The following is a 17,063-nucleotide window of genomic DNA, read 5'->3' on the forward strand; positions in this document are numbered from 1 at the left end:
AGAACATGTAGTGAGCTTTGTGGACGCTTGGGACACATGACTAAGCATTGGATGTCGAACTCGTGGGCGCCGTCTGCACGGGCAAGTGAGTGACCGACTACCTTAATTGCACTCGAGTCTCCTCCACCTTCGATCACTTTACTAGATGAGCGAACCGGGTCACTTTCCCAACTCTTCCATGGCTTGTTGCTATGCTCGGTATGCAGAGCTGAATTCCTGTCCTGACTCAGCCTGGATTTCCATTCTATCTTGAGATCGGAGCTACCGAAGACCTGACCATACATATGTCAATATTGCTCGTTCCACACATGCTGCATGTTGAAAAGATTGTCATGGTCACGTCCTATTGGGCGCTACCTTCCTCACTACGATGGACACAATAGTTCAGCCTCAATTCATAATCGCTTGGCCTGTTATTCAAGACCTCGTCGGTGTCTTTTCACGCGGCCGTCCACACGACCTGGTGTTAGTCCCAGCAGAACTCGCCCTCGGCCTGTGAGGGTGCTCTGCAGCCCGCGCACCTTGTTCACGGAGTCCATTCCTCCAATTCTCTATCCGCCCTGCATCTTTGTGGGATTGCTCCTGGGTCTATGGACATGGAAATGTTTCTGGATCGTGATCATGCAGAACAAATTGCTGTATCTCTCGTGGCTACCCCCATTCTCGAGGTCCGACACAGTCGCCGAATATGAGGCTCAATGCAAGCCCGTTCGCTGGGAAGAAAAGCAAATCCGCAGTCTAGACGGCACCAAGCTAGCCATCTGCGAAGGGCACATTCCATGTGACAAGCACGAGAGCTCTGCACAGGCCAGGCAACCCTTGAACAAGGTCGTGGTTTGCTACTTCCAGGGAAACGGTGGCTCGACTCCTCTTCGCCTGCCACTTCTCTCGCAGGTGCTCAAAGGTCTTTCGGCTGAAGCACCTGCGGAAACCGAGTTCAAGGTCGTCGCACTCTCATATCGCGGATACTGGAAATCTTCTGGGCGCGCAACCCAGTCCGGGATCCAGCGAGACGCACAAGCATTCTTGAACTGGGCGTCCGACACGTACTCTTCAGAAGAAGAATCGACTCACCTCCAGTTGATTCTATGGGGTCATAGCCTGGGCTCAGCTGTCGCAACTTTCGCAATCCCTGCGTATCTCTCCAGTAGAGAGAATGCGCAATCAAGCGGGTCGAGAGTACCCGCGCAAATCTCAGGCGTGGTCATGGAAGCCCCCACCTCCAGCATCAAAGATATGCTCATTAGTCTTTATCCCCAGCGATGGCTGCCATACCGGTACCTGTGGCCCTTTTCGTGGAACACATGGTGCAATGCGTCCAACTTGATTCAAATTGTCGACTGGCGAGAGGAGCATCCGCTTGCGATGAGCAGAATCCCGCCCATATTGATTTTGTCCGCTGAGAACGACGAAGTCATCCCGCCCTATGTGGCAGGTCAATTGGAGCAAAAGGGTCTCGATTTGGGGCTTGATGTATTCAGGAAGGAAGTGCGAGGAGCCATGCATACAGAAGCGCCGATGAAGGAAGATGGTCGGAAGGCCTTGATTCAGTTCATATGTGATAGAACATCCACTACAGGATAGAAGGAGCTCCCTGCACAGTAACAGAGTGACTTGACCATGAAATGTACGAAGTCTTGAGATCGATTACATTGAGTTACGGACAGAGGGAAATAATTCTTGAAAAGGTGATATTATATCAAAATAGACGCTTAGCAATAGGCACTGTCCCTCGCCTGTATGTGGAAGAGAAGAGGATGAGCAAGGCCAAAGTCCCACGTGACCATGACACCACTCCAAAGGCCGTGAAACACATGAATAATTGAACAAAAACCGCTAGCATCACAACGCAGAAATAGCAGCAGAAAAACACAACTCGAACAGGACTAGAACACTATGCCGACCGGTAAAAATGACAGCCACAGAATGGTGAATTAAATAACAGAGTCCGCAATTTCCAACATTCATTGCACCCAGAAAAGCCCAGAGAGGAGCTGGTAATCACGTTGCACACAGCCAGTAACAATGTGATGGTTGAGCGAACTCAATAAGCATTGACAGAAGAAAGATAGAGCATAGACAAGGCTGACAGAGGGGACCCATTATTTTTGACACGAAGAGGAGGAATAGAGGTCAGACCGCAGCCACAAGCCCACATGTGAGCCAAAAGGCAGTCTGGCAAAAGCTGCAAAGAAGGTGCAGACATTGTTGGGTGATCGAGGTAATATGCTGCTGCCAAACGTTATCGTGAGACGATGCATAAGCCGGCAGACTGCGCAGCTACAGCTCCTCATGCCGGCAGCGCTCCAGAGAGCATAGGCAAGAGAATAGAGAAAGGTTCAACGGGATAAAAATACGCGATTGGGCTAGGGTATCGAGAGCAAGCAAGAAGCGAGATGAGGTAGAAACTCTGTCAGTTTCGCCTTGAGTGAGCGCACTCCAGAGACTCAGTAGGTTCCGTAGTCGGTAGTCCACTCTGGATCGCTACCAGCGACGCGGATCATTTGGCCGGGGTGTGGTCCATCTGGGCTGACACTGCGGATACCTTTGGACTTCTTGCCTACCAGAATGCTGTCGTCCTCGGCATTCAATCGTTTACCCTGTGCTGCCCGCAGCTTCGAGTAATAAACCTCACTGGCATCGACGTCCGATTCAGAACCATCGTCAAAGGTTTCCCAATTCTCCGACCCAGAGGTAGCGGTGACGACGGTAGATGAGTTGGATACCTGTCGGAGGGCAGGGGGAGGGGGTGCTTGAGATAGGTAAGGGTTGACCCGGGGAAAGCTCTGTATCGAGGAGTTCAGAGACGAGTGCGACGAGACAGACGATTGAGAGAATCCGGTTGATCGATGGTTGGACATCACTGAGGCGCTCATGAATGATCGTTGACGATCATCATAAACATCTTCAGGGCTCACAGGCCGGACGAAGGCGGAAGACATCGCACTATTGCAACGAGGCGGCTCTATGCTGTAGCTGCCACGATCCTTCGACTCCACTGTCAAGGCTCGCATTCTCGGTGGTGGAGGCCCGCGAGGAGGCGGCATCTTGCCATTAATCGTGCTGGAAGAATATGATCCAGGCCCAGTGCGACGTTCCGGGGAGGCCGTGCTATAAGGCACGTTACTCAAGGGAGCTCGTGCAGGTAGCTTCGAAGGTGAGCGAGCCCCAGCACGGTTAGCTCCGGAGTATCCAATTGTGTGGTGCTTGACTGGTCCGCTACTTGTAGGAGTCTTGGTCGCAGATCGAGGTGGAGGGGGTCCGCGCATGGAACTTCCAGGGCGAGACACAGGATCGCGCTTGATTGAACCGGTGACAGACTTGGTGGTAGATGGAGGTGCAGAAGGGGTCTTGGATCGAGGTGGCGGCTTGGATACCACAGGAGTCAACTTATCCAGATATCGCTCGCCATGAACCAAGAACGGCCGACCAAACTCGTCCTCCCAGTGTTCAAGCTCTTTTCTCAGCTCGGATTCAACTTTCGGCAATTCTTTAGCAATTCGCTTGCGCATCTTCTCCTCGCGCAGAAGCTTGCCAGGGTCGCGCTTCTCGCCTTTATTGCCTCGGCCCATCAGTCGAGATGCATCTTGACTGGATGCGGACAGGGCCTGCTTATCAGCGAGAATGCTGCGATGCTTTTCAATCAGCTCAAGTGTAGGGGCGCGCTGTTCCTTGAGCGTCTCAAGCCGCGCGATTTCAGCTTCATGTGCTTCAAGCAAAGCGTCACTACAAACGTCTGAAAAGGCGGGCGTGAAGTCCAGCATTTCTTCCTCCGAGAAATAGAGGCTATCCCACAGCTCTTGAAGGCGGCATCGAGCATCTTCCACAAACAGATGGAGATTCTGTCTCTTCAGCTCATTCAGACGAGCCAACTCATCTTCATATTCGTTGATGGTGCGAAGACCGCATCCGCGATTCGCGGAAAGGAACGCCTTGCGATCCGCCTCCTCAACCCCGAATCGCTCCCACAGACTCTCGACATTCATGCGGAGCTCCTTGATTTTGCGCTCGCGTCCCTTCTTCTCCTCAACCAACTTGTCACGTCGAGCCATTAAATTCGTCATGTCAGTCTCGTGAAGTCCAAGCTGCTCTGGTGAATCGCGATAGTGCCTAACAATGTTGGGGTCTGTCTGCACTTGGGGAGTTCCCAGCTCAGCCCAGAGTTTGATTATTTCTTCGGAGGCGGTTTGGACAAAAGAAATGCGCCGGTGATACTCCTCGTAGACGCGTGAAAATTCCGAGTCCAGTGCGGTTACGTATGCGGGGGACAAATCGAAGCTGGGAGGTATGACTGAACCCGGGGCTGTTGGGGGTAAATCGATTTGGAGGAAGGTCGTCTCGAGGTGGGATGAATATGATTCGAGCGCGGCGACTAGCTCTGCAAAATTGTAAGTAAAGGGGTTGAGTTAGATGTAGGCCATCTAATCTTTTAGACTCACTCTTAACCTGTTCGAAGCGCTCGCGATGCAATTTTGCCATGGCCTCGTTCTTCTCGCGCAGAAAAGCGATGCATCTGTTCAGAGGATATGTGACGCGTAGATCGTCGCGATTGAGCTCGTACTGTCCATTGGCCCGCTCATCACCAAGGGACGCTTCCATTTGTGAGATCGCGGTGATGAGGCGCTGTGCTTCTTGTGTCATTTTTTCCTTCTCCCTGTAGGATATTCGCTGTTAGCCATGGATGCGACGGCTGGAATCTGCTTAATCGGGAGACTGACTCGTCAACAAGCTTAAGGTGGTTGTTCAGTGTCTCTGACAATGCATTGAACAGCTTTCAATCACAAAATATTAGCATGTTTCGAATATATGAGGGGCGCAACGTGTGAGAATTGGGGATACACACTTCTGATTCACGCGACTCGCGCTCATGACTCGGAACTCCGATCTGGTCAAAAATGCCATGAAGCTGATCCACGATGTTGTTGACCTGGGTGGTCAAGTAGCTCGTATCAACAGCCATGGCGTCACCGAGATATTATTTGCGACGGTCGTCGCGCTTCTACTTGGCGAGAAGATCACGAACTCTTAAATCCGTTGATGGGAGGGTGTGCCGAACTCTCGGTTGCGAAGTCGAAGGGATCAACACCGGCAGCTCAGGGCGCAATATGTTTTGGAAAAACTCGCCAACCAGAACACCAAAATCAAACGAAGGTGGGGATAGAGACCTATTAGTCAAGAGACAAAGGCATTCGGAGACGCGGAGTCCGGAAGGTCGTGTTTATGAGGGGAAAGGGCGAGCGCACAGGCTGGATCGCGAAACCGGATCAATCTTTGGTAGCGCTGGTTGTTTGGAGCGGGCGGTCTCCACGGGCAACGGCTGACTCATCACCCTCAACACCCCGATACTGCCTGTCTTCCTATCTGCCCCACCGCTTATCTCCCCGCCCGGTCTCTGAACGATGAAGCTGTCAATGCTCGACCTCCACAATGTTCTGCTAGCTATATCGACTCCGCTAAACCCGTGCTTTGATTTGACCACGACCCAGTCCCGCCAAATTCAATATTGGATTCCTGAGATATTTAACCCCCAAAATTTGAATCACAATGCAGGCTGCACAGCAGTCCTGGGGTGAGCTTCCCTCTCATCAGTTACTCATGCTCAACGGCTTAGCTTGACGCTGATCACTCAGCGCATCATAGAGCTCGAGAACGCCATCAGCGTATTTGATCCTCAACGCGATGCACTTTATCAATATGATGAAGCTATACAAAAGCAATTGAACGCTGAAAGGCCATGGGCTTCAGATCCATATTACTTCAAAGCAGTCCGCATCTCTGCGACAGCTCTTTTGAAGATGGTTATGCATGCCCGCTCTGGTGGATCACTGGAAATCATGGGGTTGATGCAAGGCTACATTTTGCCACACACCTTCGTCGTAACCGATGCATTCCGACTACCGGTTGAGGGAACCGAGACCCGAGTGAACGCCCAAGACGAAGCCAATGAATACATGGTGTCCTATCTACAATCGTGCCGAGACGCAGGACGGATGGAAAATGCTGTTGGCTGGTACCACAGCCATCCCGGCTATGGGTGTTGGCTCTCTGGTATTGACGTTGCGACTCAACAGACCCAACAAATGACCGGTCCGTTTGTGGCCGTTGTGATTGATCCAGAGCGAACGATCTCAGCTGGCCGGGTAGAGATCGGTGCATTCCGCACGTTTCCCCAAGACTTTACACCGTCGAAAGAGGCGCAAGAAGACGACGATTACCAGACCATTCCCCTCGGCAAGGCGGAGGATTTTGGGGCGCACGCCAATCAGTACTACTCACTTGAGACGACACATTACAAAAGCACACTTGATACCGAGATACTATCCTTGCTCTGGAACAAGTACTGGGTTGCGACGCTGAGTCAGAGCCCTCTCTTTATGTCACGAGACTATGGCAGCAAGCAGATTATGGATCTCAGTCAAAAGATGCGCAAAGCGACCCGGGTCATTGAATCCAGCGGACCACGCGGCGGGTCGGCGGCAGCAAAGGATCAGCAATTGGAAAAAGTTGTTCGCGGAGGCCAGCGCATTGTTTCAGAAGAAGTCAAGGGGCTCCTGGCCTCTGAGGTCAAACTCAAGCTTTTCCAGGGTGTCGCAGCCCAACCATCCTCACAAGCTTGAGGTGAGCGCCGAAAGAAACATCATCGTGCGTCTCTTCGTCTACTGTTGATCGATTTGATTTCCACAACAAACAAGCGCCCGGATACCCAATCAAGGTGCACCAGCAACGCGAGTGCGGGCTTGAGCAGTCCACGACGGTCAATTCGCTAATGCCATTGTTTCAAGTCTACGGCTCCCGTACTCGATTCCAATCAACTCAAAAGCGCCTTTTAAATGAAACTGGGCTGAGACCTCCCTGCATGCGAAAGGGGAGCAGCACTCATCCGAGGTCGGCGCACCACACTTGCAGGCGCTGAGACGGTCCGTTCAGTCTTGCTGGTAACTCCAGCAACACAAACGCACAAGACTCGATGCTACGGGACACATGACAGCTAGTCTACACATAATGGGATGAAGCCTACACCTCACTTTTTTTTCGTATCAAGCAATTGGTCTAGTAGACTAATAGTCACACCGCGGGCAAAGGCCACACCAGAAGCACGTTGAGGTAGTTCGCCGGGTGTAAATAAAAAAAAAAGACAGCTTGGTCCGACATGTGGATAGGCTCAGATTGTGTATCATAACATAACATCGTAGTGTTGCATGGAGTCACAGTCCGCGTATACAAAATAGCACACTCTAATAGTGGTGACAAGGGAGTCTTTCCATACCCATAAAATCACAACCGCGAATGAAAAATAGACAGAAAAGCTGAAGGCCATCCAGCAGCTGCACAGTACACAAAGGTCTGCAAATGCGACTTGGATATAGAGCTTGTACATATGAGGATATCAAGATACGGGAAATCAAACAGAATGACCGTTAGAATTGAAAGGTTACCATGGCCCAATGACTGTCAAGGCCAACCAGTCCAAGGTGCTGCATAATAGTAAGAGGATGAATAGACTGGTTCAGATGTCTCGCAATTTGAGCATTAAGAGTGCCAGCCTGTATGGCGAGGAAAAAGGCTCGCTTTCGTATGTCATCGAGATTGCCGCTTGACGTCGGTTGTGGAAAGCCAGCGAGATAATTTGCGGGGGAGAGAGGGTCATTGTGTTCGGCCCACTCCCCACGAAGGATTGGCAGATGCAGTCAGCACTGCGGGCGTCGCGAACCGAAGCTTGATCTCATGAATCATGAGGAGGAGGGGGGAGGGAGGCAGAAGTGCCGTGTTGCGATGGCGGGAAAGGCGATGCGCTCGAGCGCACTAGCATGTCTTCGGCACGGTCGCATCGGCCGGCAACACCCAGAATGGAGGCCCCGTGGCCGGTCATTCGTGCTAGTCGCGGGGGTTGCGGAGGCTAGATGCTCGCAATGACAAGCACTATGCAGCCACGGGGCTTTCATTGGCGCGATTCAAGCGCGTGTGGCTGTGGCGCTGCAAACCCCACGATCCTTGAACGATGGCGGTCGCATGGCGAACCCCAGCCTCGACGGGGAAGCCTCCGGCTCACGCTTAGAGGAATCCAGATTCTGACAGCAATCTACGAGGGAAAAGTCAAAGCAAGTTAGTTCAACTTCCACACACGGATTGCAACAATAGTTTGGACTTTGTCGCCCAGTAAAAAACAAGCAGAGGTAAAATCAACGGAAAGGAGGAAGAAAAGCAACTTGGCACCCTTGACTTGGGGGCCAGACTTCGAATACGCTGAATCGCCCAAAAAGAAACCACGCCTTCGCGAAACACAGAACAAAGGGAATAGGGAACGAAGGGATGGAGGGTAGACAACAGCGCCAATCAGGCGGTCAACGCAGCACAGCGACAGTGCTCGCGAACAGCAAAGAATTCTTATCTCGGAGCGCTTGTTCGGCATACCTTGCAATCTTTTCGTCCTCGCGTTCTCTAGGCTCGATCTCCAGACTCCGGTCATACATGTCATGAACGTCACCTGCTGCCTGTAGGTTGCTGAGGATGTAGTCCTGTAGCTCGGGAACTGGCTGCAGATAGTAAGGTTTGTTCTGGTATTGCTGGATGTCTCGTATGACCTCGGCGGTCTTTGCTCGTTTGTTGAAGTTGATCAATTCAGATGGGGTCAACGAAGGGATACCGTCCTCGATGAAAGTCAAATCTGTCAGGTAGACACCTATTGTACAAGTAAGTCTTCACGCCACACAATCGGTCCCAGCAAAGGAACTGGGCCAGGTGGCGCCGGGAGAGATCCTACCGAAGAATGGAATACAAGGTGGGTTGGCATTATGCAGAGTTTCCCGATATTCGCCGAAATTCTTTGTGCTTGCCATGAGCCGGCGCATCTGCTCTAAGATTGTCGATGTACGCCCACTGACTTGTCCCCAGGTACGACCTAGACGATGAATTGGAGCTGTGCCCAAGGCGGAGATGATGGAAGTAAGTGTGGAATAGTTGTTCAATGCGCGGCATTTCTTTATTGGCAGGTCAGCAACCACTTCCTTAAAAAACCTTCAAGTGAAAGAAGATAACTTACATCAGCAACGTTCACGAAATGCTTTATGACAACGACTCGTTTCTTTACGTCGCTGTGAGTCAAGATCATTTCCGCAACCCAGTTGGTCAATTGATTGGAGTGGAGGATCAGTGCTTTGACATTCGCGGCTGGTTCGGGGTCGTCTGGCCCGACCTTCTTTTGCCACGTTTTGTTCAGGCACTCCGTAGGTCGGATCTTGGAGTACAAACGTGATTCAATAATCGTCAGTTGCCGGGCAAATTCGGTCGGATCGATGTCCAAGAATTTCAGCTTCTTCATGTTCTTCGGTATGATTGGCGTGGGAAGCGCTGAGTTTTGAGAAGGCACCAGGCGCTTGACAGAATTGTCCTGGCCTCGAAGTCTTTGTTCGATTACTGCTAGGAGTGTAGGAGCTCCTGGAGTTTTGGTGGTGGCGATAGAATCTCTTGTGAAAGCGTGAACACGTCGTAAGAGATCCATGTTCATCTCATCGTTTGGCTCCATCCAGAATGTATCAAACCAACTTTTCAGAATGTTTACTACACGGAAGCGTATGGGCTTTTGCTTCCGATCAATCCACATCTGCATATCATCTGAGTTTAGGCCAAATGGAGGCTGAACGTTGAAGCGTTGCACCAGCATCTCAAAGAGCTCGGCAGCCGTGGTAAAAGATCGATAGGTGAGGAGGAAGGTGTTGTTGAAACTTGAGTCCAGCTTGTCGTGGCGAGTAAGATGTTCCACTAAGCCAGCTAGGGTTCCACACTTGAGAAGCGCAGCATCGCCCTTGATATCGTAAAAGACTTCACCCTCGTGATCCATCTTGAGGAACCATGGCGTTTCTTCCGGTTCTCGTACGGGTTCACGGACAGCAGGTTCCCGTGTCACTGAGGTAGGAGGCGCCTGACCGAAGAATCGCTGGGCCTTGTCCATGTTCCGGCGCACTTTGCCACCGCCGATGGCATAGGAGGACGGAATTCCAATTGACTCATTGGCGATCTTGGCTTGGGATTCGCTACGAGCATGAGCACCTCTGCTGATCGCTTCATCCTCCTCGTCTAGGCGACCTTCAATGCCCAGCGCGACTGATTGATCCTCGGGTATCTGCTCTAGAAGCAAGGATAGCGAAAATCCAATCTGGGACACGAAGTTCTCCAGTTGCTTGGCTACCATTCGCACAGCCGTCAGTCGGTCATCGAGGGAATCACCACGCAACTCTGCCCACTCATCAGATAAAGGTGCAGAAACCGCCTGGCAGGTGAGTATAAAGTCACCAATTCCGTCGTAGACTCGCTGCTTTTGTAGACTGAAGTCAACGAGCTGTGGATTTTGGAAGCTGGTGCCCAAGGGCACGAGATTGATTGACTCAATTGTCGAAATCCACGGGCGAAACTGCTCAGTCACCTTGATCGCAGCCGCAGAAATCGCGTCTGCAAGTTCACGATGCTGGGAAGCCGTTACAATCTTCTTATCAAGTGAGAGTTTGTCCTCCAATCGACGAATGCTACCGACGAATGACCGCCTTTGGACGTCGATGTGGTCCAAGAGCGCCGAATCCAGCGGAACTGAAGGCTCAGGACGCGATTCATTATGCTCGGGAACAAGGAATGACGTCGGTCCAGAGGTCTCAAGGGAAACGCCGTTATTTTGCCAGCTGCCACCACAAGTACTGCCACTAACGAACCCAGGGATGATGCGACTTATGCTTTCCCCACGCTGCTGGCGGGCAACGTCGACATAGCCGTAGACGCCTTGCATAACACCCTCAGCTTCCTGGAGACATTTGTTGACAGAGTCGGGCCCCGGCCAGTCCGCGGCCGCGATGTGTGAAGACAGAACGAGTTTGGAGAACTTGGACATCATATCCCGGAAGTAAGGGTAGAGTGCCTTGTTCGTAGAGATAATGGAGGGATTCCCTGAGTGGTTATCTGTGGTGTCCGAGCCGGCCGCCAGCAGCATGCGCAGATGGTCGGAGATGTCTTCAGCTCGTCGGACATATTCTGACCGATCCTGCGCAAAGAGCGCCTGGCGGTAGGCCTCGACGGCATGGCGCATGTTATCGACCAGGAGAGGCCATGTGACAGGAGCGGATAAGCCATCGTCGACAAAGTGTCGAGGGGTGCCCGAAGAGATCGAAGGTCTCCCAAAGCTTTCGGCGATCGACGTGTTAGCGCTTGTGGGTGCACCGCTACTGAGAGTCCCATGGCTTCTCATGGACGAATTGTGGTGGAACTCCTTGGAAGCAGGCGTATGCAGAGAGTCCATTGATGTGGCGGGTGATACGCCGTCCATGAAGGACTGGCGACGACGAGACATGGAGTCCTGGGAAGCGAGCATCAAGGATTCGCCTTCCGCCTCGGACGCGGAGCCATCATAGTCGTCTTCGTCGCGCTCAAACCCGCGCGCCATCAGCTCAGGAGGTGGCCGGGTTTGATCGGGAACAAAGAAATTCGTCCGGTCTCGGGGACCAGTCTCGTTTGCGGCCGGATTCTCAAATGGCAACTCCATCGTGGAATAGCCAGTGAGAGTGTTGAAGTAGAACAGGCGGCCATCCGGGGTAGCCTGTGGAATCCAGAATGCGGCTTCTTCCTGGTCATTTGCGGCCGACACGTCGCCATCACCCGACACACCAGATTGTGCCTCGTGGGGATGAGCTTCCGAGTCCAGCTCTTCATCCTCCAAGCGACCGTTCGCCGCCTCATCTTCCGCACCAGATTCTACGCTGATGTCCGTCTCGTCCTGGCCATGTGTGGTGTGCTCGCCGAAGGCGTCGGCTTCGGTGATGATGGTACAATAATTGCTGGGGAACCAACCCCGTGTGTTGTCAATGACTCCATCCCACCAACCGGTCTCCAGCTGGTTGAGCACCTGAATAATATCTCCCCGGCGAAAGCTTAGGCTGGTGTGGTCGTCGGCATCGTAATCGTACATGGCCCGCACAAATAGCGCGGGCGGCTCCGGGCTGACCGCATATCCGGTCGCCATCTTCTTCTTCGAGGGGGAGGAAATAGATTCAGTGGAGGGACGAGATACACTGGAATCTCTGATCCTCTGGTGTGCAGCGACAGTCGGTGTCGCAGTCTGCTCGTCGGTGAATTCAAACGCGGTCGCGAACGCTCCAGCTTTGGATGTCAGTATAGAATTCGTTCCGACAGCCAAATCTGCCGCACGGAAGTCGATCATTAAGGAGAGTCGGTCGCGGCGGCAGCGAACAAACAACCACCCACACGTCAAAAAGCGACCGAGCCGTGGCAGGATCTGTTTCAGCAATCTCGCGACAAGATTCTGCGGGGACGGAGGAGGGCTTTCGGAATCTCTTTAGTAACCTCCGTGGCTCATGACTGATCCCCGGGGAGGGGGGGGGTTGGTGTTGAAGCGATTGAGGGGCGCAGGAGGATTAGTGTGCCGGTCACAAATTCCCCGGGAAGATGTTTTTGGGATCAGTTGGAGTGTGAAGACCAAGAGACACAGCCGCAGCGCCTGGCAATCAGAAGGTCAAAGTCGAGTTCGACATGATGGTTGTGCTCAGGGGAAGAATCAATTCGTTCAGCGGTGGGAAGAGAGGCTGTCCACTGTGTCCGTGTCCAGTGCCCACTGGTCCAGTCATGGGGAGGGGGGAGCACGGAGTGTGAGGGAGTGAGCATCTGAGTGGAGGCGGGACGGATAAGGCGTCTGCTCCGTGGACGAGTTCGTTGACCGTTCTGGCCCTGTATGGCTAGAACCGTCAATACGCGCTATTTTGGCAGGAAACGGGGCTCGCGGTAAGGTTCGCTTACGATTATTCCGTGGCGTACGGTATTGTGCTACCATACAGGGCAAACGGTTCACGGCATGCATCTTGAGCAGCTGCACAGGAGCGCTTTGGCCGTGAATTATCGAGGACCTGTCGGACATTGCTATGATCTTCTACAAGAACAGTTCCCTCTTTTTTGACTTTGTCTAGGTTCGCTGAGGTTCCAAAGGCTGGCGTACATCGTACATCTCGTATAACCTCTGACAACATGACGAAATTTGCGTTTCGGGTGCTCAGGAGTATCCTGATCGGCATCCTGTGATGCTCCCCTGGAGGCTGCGGCAGACCAGAAATCTGGCGATTGTGAAACTGGCACATTGGCACTCGATGCTCAACTCGTCTGTGGACGGCGTCTTGGTACCCATCTGGGAACGGTGCAACCATGGCCAGTAATGGTCCTGAGCCGGATTGTCAACTCACGTTGAGCATGGTGTGACCTCGACCATCGCCTTGACCTTGAGACGGACCAGTTGGCTGATATTTGGGCGCTCGCCCTGCACAGCGGTAGATCCAGATCGTATACATCCAGTCGGCACCCCTTCAAGGCGCATCATTGCTGTGGTGCAACGGTGCAGGACACTCGATGATCGCGCGCGGGGGAATCCAATAATTCCGCCCAGACTCACGGGAACCCCCTGGGTCAACTGGAGGGAGGTGCTTGAGTCCGATCTCATTGGACATTTGACTGGAGTGAGCCATCGGTCTGGTCGCCGAAACGCTTTATCGATCAGCTTCTCAGGGCTACCATGGCACGTTCTCACTTGAAAATTGGGTAACGAGGCAGCCGCCCGCTCGCGTCATGATTGGGCTGCATACCATCTGCAATGGAACGTATGGTCTGCTCAGACTGACGCTCTCGGTGTCACAGACCATCTGCGTCTGTCCCCCATCACGTCCCCGCGCTTTTGGAGGGGCCATGGACGGGTCTGAGTAAGTGAGATGTCAGATGCTAAGAGATGCCGTCTTCGGGCCGATGATCTTGCATCTTGGTCCCTACCATCGTCGCATCGATGCGAGGTCGATGCGGCAGGTTCTCAGTCTTGGCCACAGACACGCGAGGTGGGAGAAACCACATTCCCAGTCCACGCGGATGTGGTCGTTCTCCGACTGTCTCCTTCCACGTTGTAACGCACAAAGTTTGGGGCTCTCAACGGGCGCCAGGGGCAGGACGGTAGTAGCGGGATTACTGCGGATTTCATCCCATTTCCCGAATTTGGGGGCGCAACCAGGTCGAGGCCAAGGCAATGGGAACAGAGCACGGCGCCCGGGTGGATCGATCGGTCGCGACTTTGCAACGATGTGGGCACCGCAGTACTGTAAACTTCCAGGCTCCGCAACGAATATCCACTTGCACGTTGCAATTGGCCGTCTGATGTCTGCTTGGTTCTTAAGCAATGGACGAGCACGATGCTTTGTACATAATGGATTCTCGGGTTCCCGGGTGCTTCACAAAAATGCGCCGTTAGCAAGCAGTCGTACACCGTGTGGCTTGGGACATTCTACACACGGAATCCAAATTGCGCGCGCATCATCTGTCTTCTAGAAGTCGAGAAAGTCGGAACCTCAAGCCACGAGGTGACCCTGTTGACTGTTCAGAGTCAGATATTTCCCGCTCGGATGTCTAGTACGGGACAGGATACCTTCCTTGCCAGGCCGGGTCAATGAAGCCCTCCACGTGGCCAGGCCGCACGTCAAAGAGGAAGGGGGTCAGCGATGCTCGGCAAAAGCGGTTCTTTCAGAATATAGAGATGATTCCACCACAGGCATGTCCATTCCGAACAGTTCACTTAAAGGCCTCTTCATGCCTGAGGATTCGCTTCGTTCGCTCCACTGAATGGTCACGTCGCTGACCGCAGGAGCTGCTGATTTTTTGTGAACTTGACTCGAGACAACGACATTCGGCTAATAATGCCCAATGCCTTATGGCCTACTCCTCTATCCTCTGACATGACAGAGTCCTTGCAACGAAACCGTACGGCCTTGAATTGTTCCCTGTTCATTGTCCCTTCCACAAGCCATGGGCTGAGACACGGAGGGTGGAGTGGACAGGGGGTGAGCTGCTAATTGATGAGCTAGCGAACGCTTCTAGAAGGTCGACTCACTTACAGGGCTAGTTTAGTTGACAATGTGGCGGGCAACATATCCGCAGAACTCCGAACTCACGGATTGACTTTGGGTGCGTGATTAATTTTCTTTTTAAGTTCTTCGACACCTGGTCTCTTCAGGGGTCGTTCTGGGGTCCATGCTCTCATCGTGAACCCACTAGCCTCGTGGCAGCCACAAGGAATGGGATGGCTAGTCCATGATCTCTTTCAACGGCTCAACTGATAACACTACATGCAGATAGACTGTGTCATGTATGATTCTGTTGATAAGATAGGGCGTCTATCCCCGGAGGTGACGAGAGCTGCCTCCTGTCCATATGGCTATGTATTCGTACCTGGGACAGGGCTTGTGCTCCTCAATCGGCTAGAGTCATTAGGGTCATAGCATATAGTGATCTAACTACAAGAGGCAATGAGCAGGCGTCTGTTCAACTTGAATCAACTCAATCAAGTATTAAAGTTTGCATACAGCACGCGGTCTAGTGAAACCCTGTGTGTGGAACTGTGGATTCTTCATCTAACCATCCTCATTTCATTGAAGCTAGATTGTTCGTCCGTTTCGTACCGGACTGCATTGGAAAAGTATCCTACATTTTGAAATCGCTCGTTTGATTTCCTCCACATACCATCCTTGAATACAGAGATGAGAGACCCCTTACAACCTGATGACAGGAGAACAATTTACATCCGACCTGTGATATAATCGATCTCTCAAAGTATCCATTCGATCTCCTAGCCTACTCAGTGGCATGAAGGTAGACTCACCTCGGCCACAACGAGCACCTTCAGTCAGGGACGAATGCTACCGATGTTCTTGCTGGAGTTCAACGGCCCCACGCTTTCTATCTACTCGTTCAGAATATGCTCTGATATAGTGGTTTCCGTCAGTAATCTTCATCTTCCTCGTTTCAGGTAGATTGGGCATCACAATCATCAGAAGACACTCGAAATCACCGACCTTTGACCACGGTATAGAGGCCTCGGGCTTCCGGTACAATTGATCTTCCGTCTCTGGTTCTGGCAATCAAGAACGTGCAGTCCATGGCGACATTAGTAGACCACTATACCAGTAGACTCAGCTGTCCTGGCTATTCGAGTAAATAGCCACCAGATCCACTAGTACAGCTCGTGCAAGCAGCTCCAACCTCAATAGCAACAGACTCTTATGGAATCCCGACTGTCCTGATATGCGCCTGATCTCCACGGCTATACAGAAGCGCGCCGTCCATCTCGATATCTCACTACCTCCATCTCCTTCACTTTAACATAAGAGCAATAACAAATACGTATCAATTATTCCACAAATGGGTCGACTCTTAAGATCTTGGTGCAAGAACCCTCCCTCGGCATCATACTGTAAGATATCCTTCCAAAGGCGCTTTTTTGCCCCGATGTTATTCATGCAGGAATTTTTAAACTCTGAGCTGGCTCTTACCTGTCTGAATTAGCCTAGGTACCAGGTAACTTCAGGGACATGAAGCTGTCTTGATATGGTGACAGGGGCACATCTAGCAAAGAAAACGCTCAGTGACGCTTTTGCTGCCCATGACACAACGGAAGAAATTCAGGATAGTAATGCACGGCTGCTTGACAAGTCTAGCCATTTGCTCTGGTATCATATGGGTCTGAGTACGATAAAGTTTTTGTTGCTTTCTAGAGTGACAAGCATGTCGTAGGCTCTGTTGATGATGATGACGATTATTGAAAAGATGAGTGCATCTTGGATGAAACGAGTGTGCAGACATATAGGTACACATCTAACCCTCCATTAATCGAGGCCGTTGCGGATGCCACCCGCGGGCTCCCTGTCACAAAACTGGACTGAGACTCGTTGAGCATGTAGATTGATACGAGACACAATCAACTGTCTGTATTCCAGGGTGAGCTTGTTCTCGGATCGTTCAAAACTTTGAGACTTTGATGTTCTCTATACGCGGGACATGTTGATGAGAGTCCTTTTCAACCTTGATCTGTCGATATTCGACATCTTTTTGCCGAGATACAGCTAGAGCCGTGGGCGCGGGCAGGAGCTGAGATGAGTGAGGGTGGGACTGCTATGGAGAAGAGATTCGAACTGGGCTGTGGACTTGTGATAAGTGGCATACTTGCATGCTACCTTTAGCTCTTTTCTTAGCTCGACGGCTTGTCC

General features: G+C 52.1%; 4 protein-coding genes across 4 annotated transcripts; 2 read left to right on the plus strand and 2 right to left on the minus strand.

The window, feature by feature from the left end:
• Window positions 1–370: 370 nt before the first annotated feature.
• Window positions 371–1,584, plus strand: N7539_003599 (alpha/beta hydrolase; the record flags this gene model as incomplete). The annotated part of the gene is made up of 2 exons (XM_056933201.1): window positions 371–465; window positions 513–1,584. The coding sequence occupies 2 exons, from the start codon at window positions 371–373 to the stop codon at window positions 1,582–1,584; spliced, it is 1,167 nt and encodes a 388-aa protein (XP_056790742.1).
• An 863-nt stretch (window positions 1,585–2,447) lies between these two features.
• N7539_003600 (putative microtubule associated protein (Ase1)) lies at window positions 2,448–4,960 on the minus strand (the record flags this gene model as incomplete). The annotated part of the gene is made up of 4 exons (XM_056933202.1): window positions 2,448–4,378; window positions 4,440–4,654; window positions 4,719–4,771; window positions 4,844–4,960. 4 exons carry the CDS (start codon window positions 4,958–4,960, stop codon window positions 2,448–2,450), a joined length of 2,316 nt encoding a protein of 771 aa, XP_056790743.1.
• Window positions 4,961–5,544: 584 nt separating this feature from the next.
• N7539_003601 (Mov34/MPN/PAD-1 family protein) lies at window positions 5,545–6,617 on the plus strand (the record flags this gene model as incomplete). The annotated part of the gene is made up of 2 exons (XM_056933203.1): window positions 5,545–5,569; window positions 5,641–6,617. 2 exons carry the CDS (start codon window positions 5,545–5,547, stop codon window positions 6,615–6,617), a joined length of 1,002 nt encoding a protein of 333 aa, XP_056790744.1.
• A 1,725-nt stretch (window positions 6,618–8,342) lies between these two features.
• N7539_003602 (putative cell division control protein Cdc25) lies at window positions 8,343–12,199 on the minus strand (the record flags this gene model as incomplete). The annotated part of the gene is made up of 3 exons (XM_056933204.1): window positions 8,343–8,680; window positions 8,762–8,978; window positions 9,041–12,199. 3 exons carry the CDS (start codon window positions 12,197–12,199, stop codon window positions 8,343–8,345), a joined length of 3,714 nt encoding a protein of 1,237 aa, XP_056790745.1.
• Window positions 12,200–17,063: the final 4,864 nt, after the last annotated feature.

Source organism: Penicillium diatomitis (genome assembly GCF_028827545.1).
Source record: "Penicillium diatomitis strain IBT 30728 chromosome Unknown utg000004l_segment0_segment0, whole genome shotgun sequence".
NCBI lineage: Eukaryota > Fungi > Ascomycota > Eurotiomycetes > Eurotiales > Aspergillaceae > Penicillium > Penicillium diatomitis.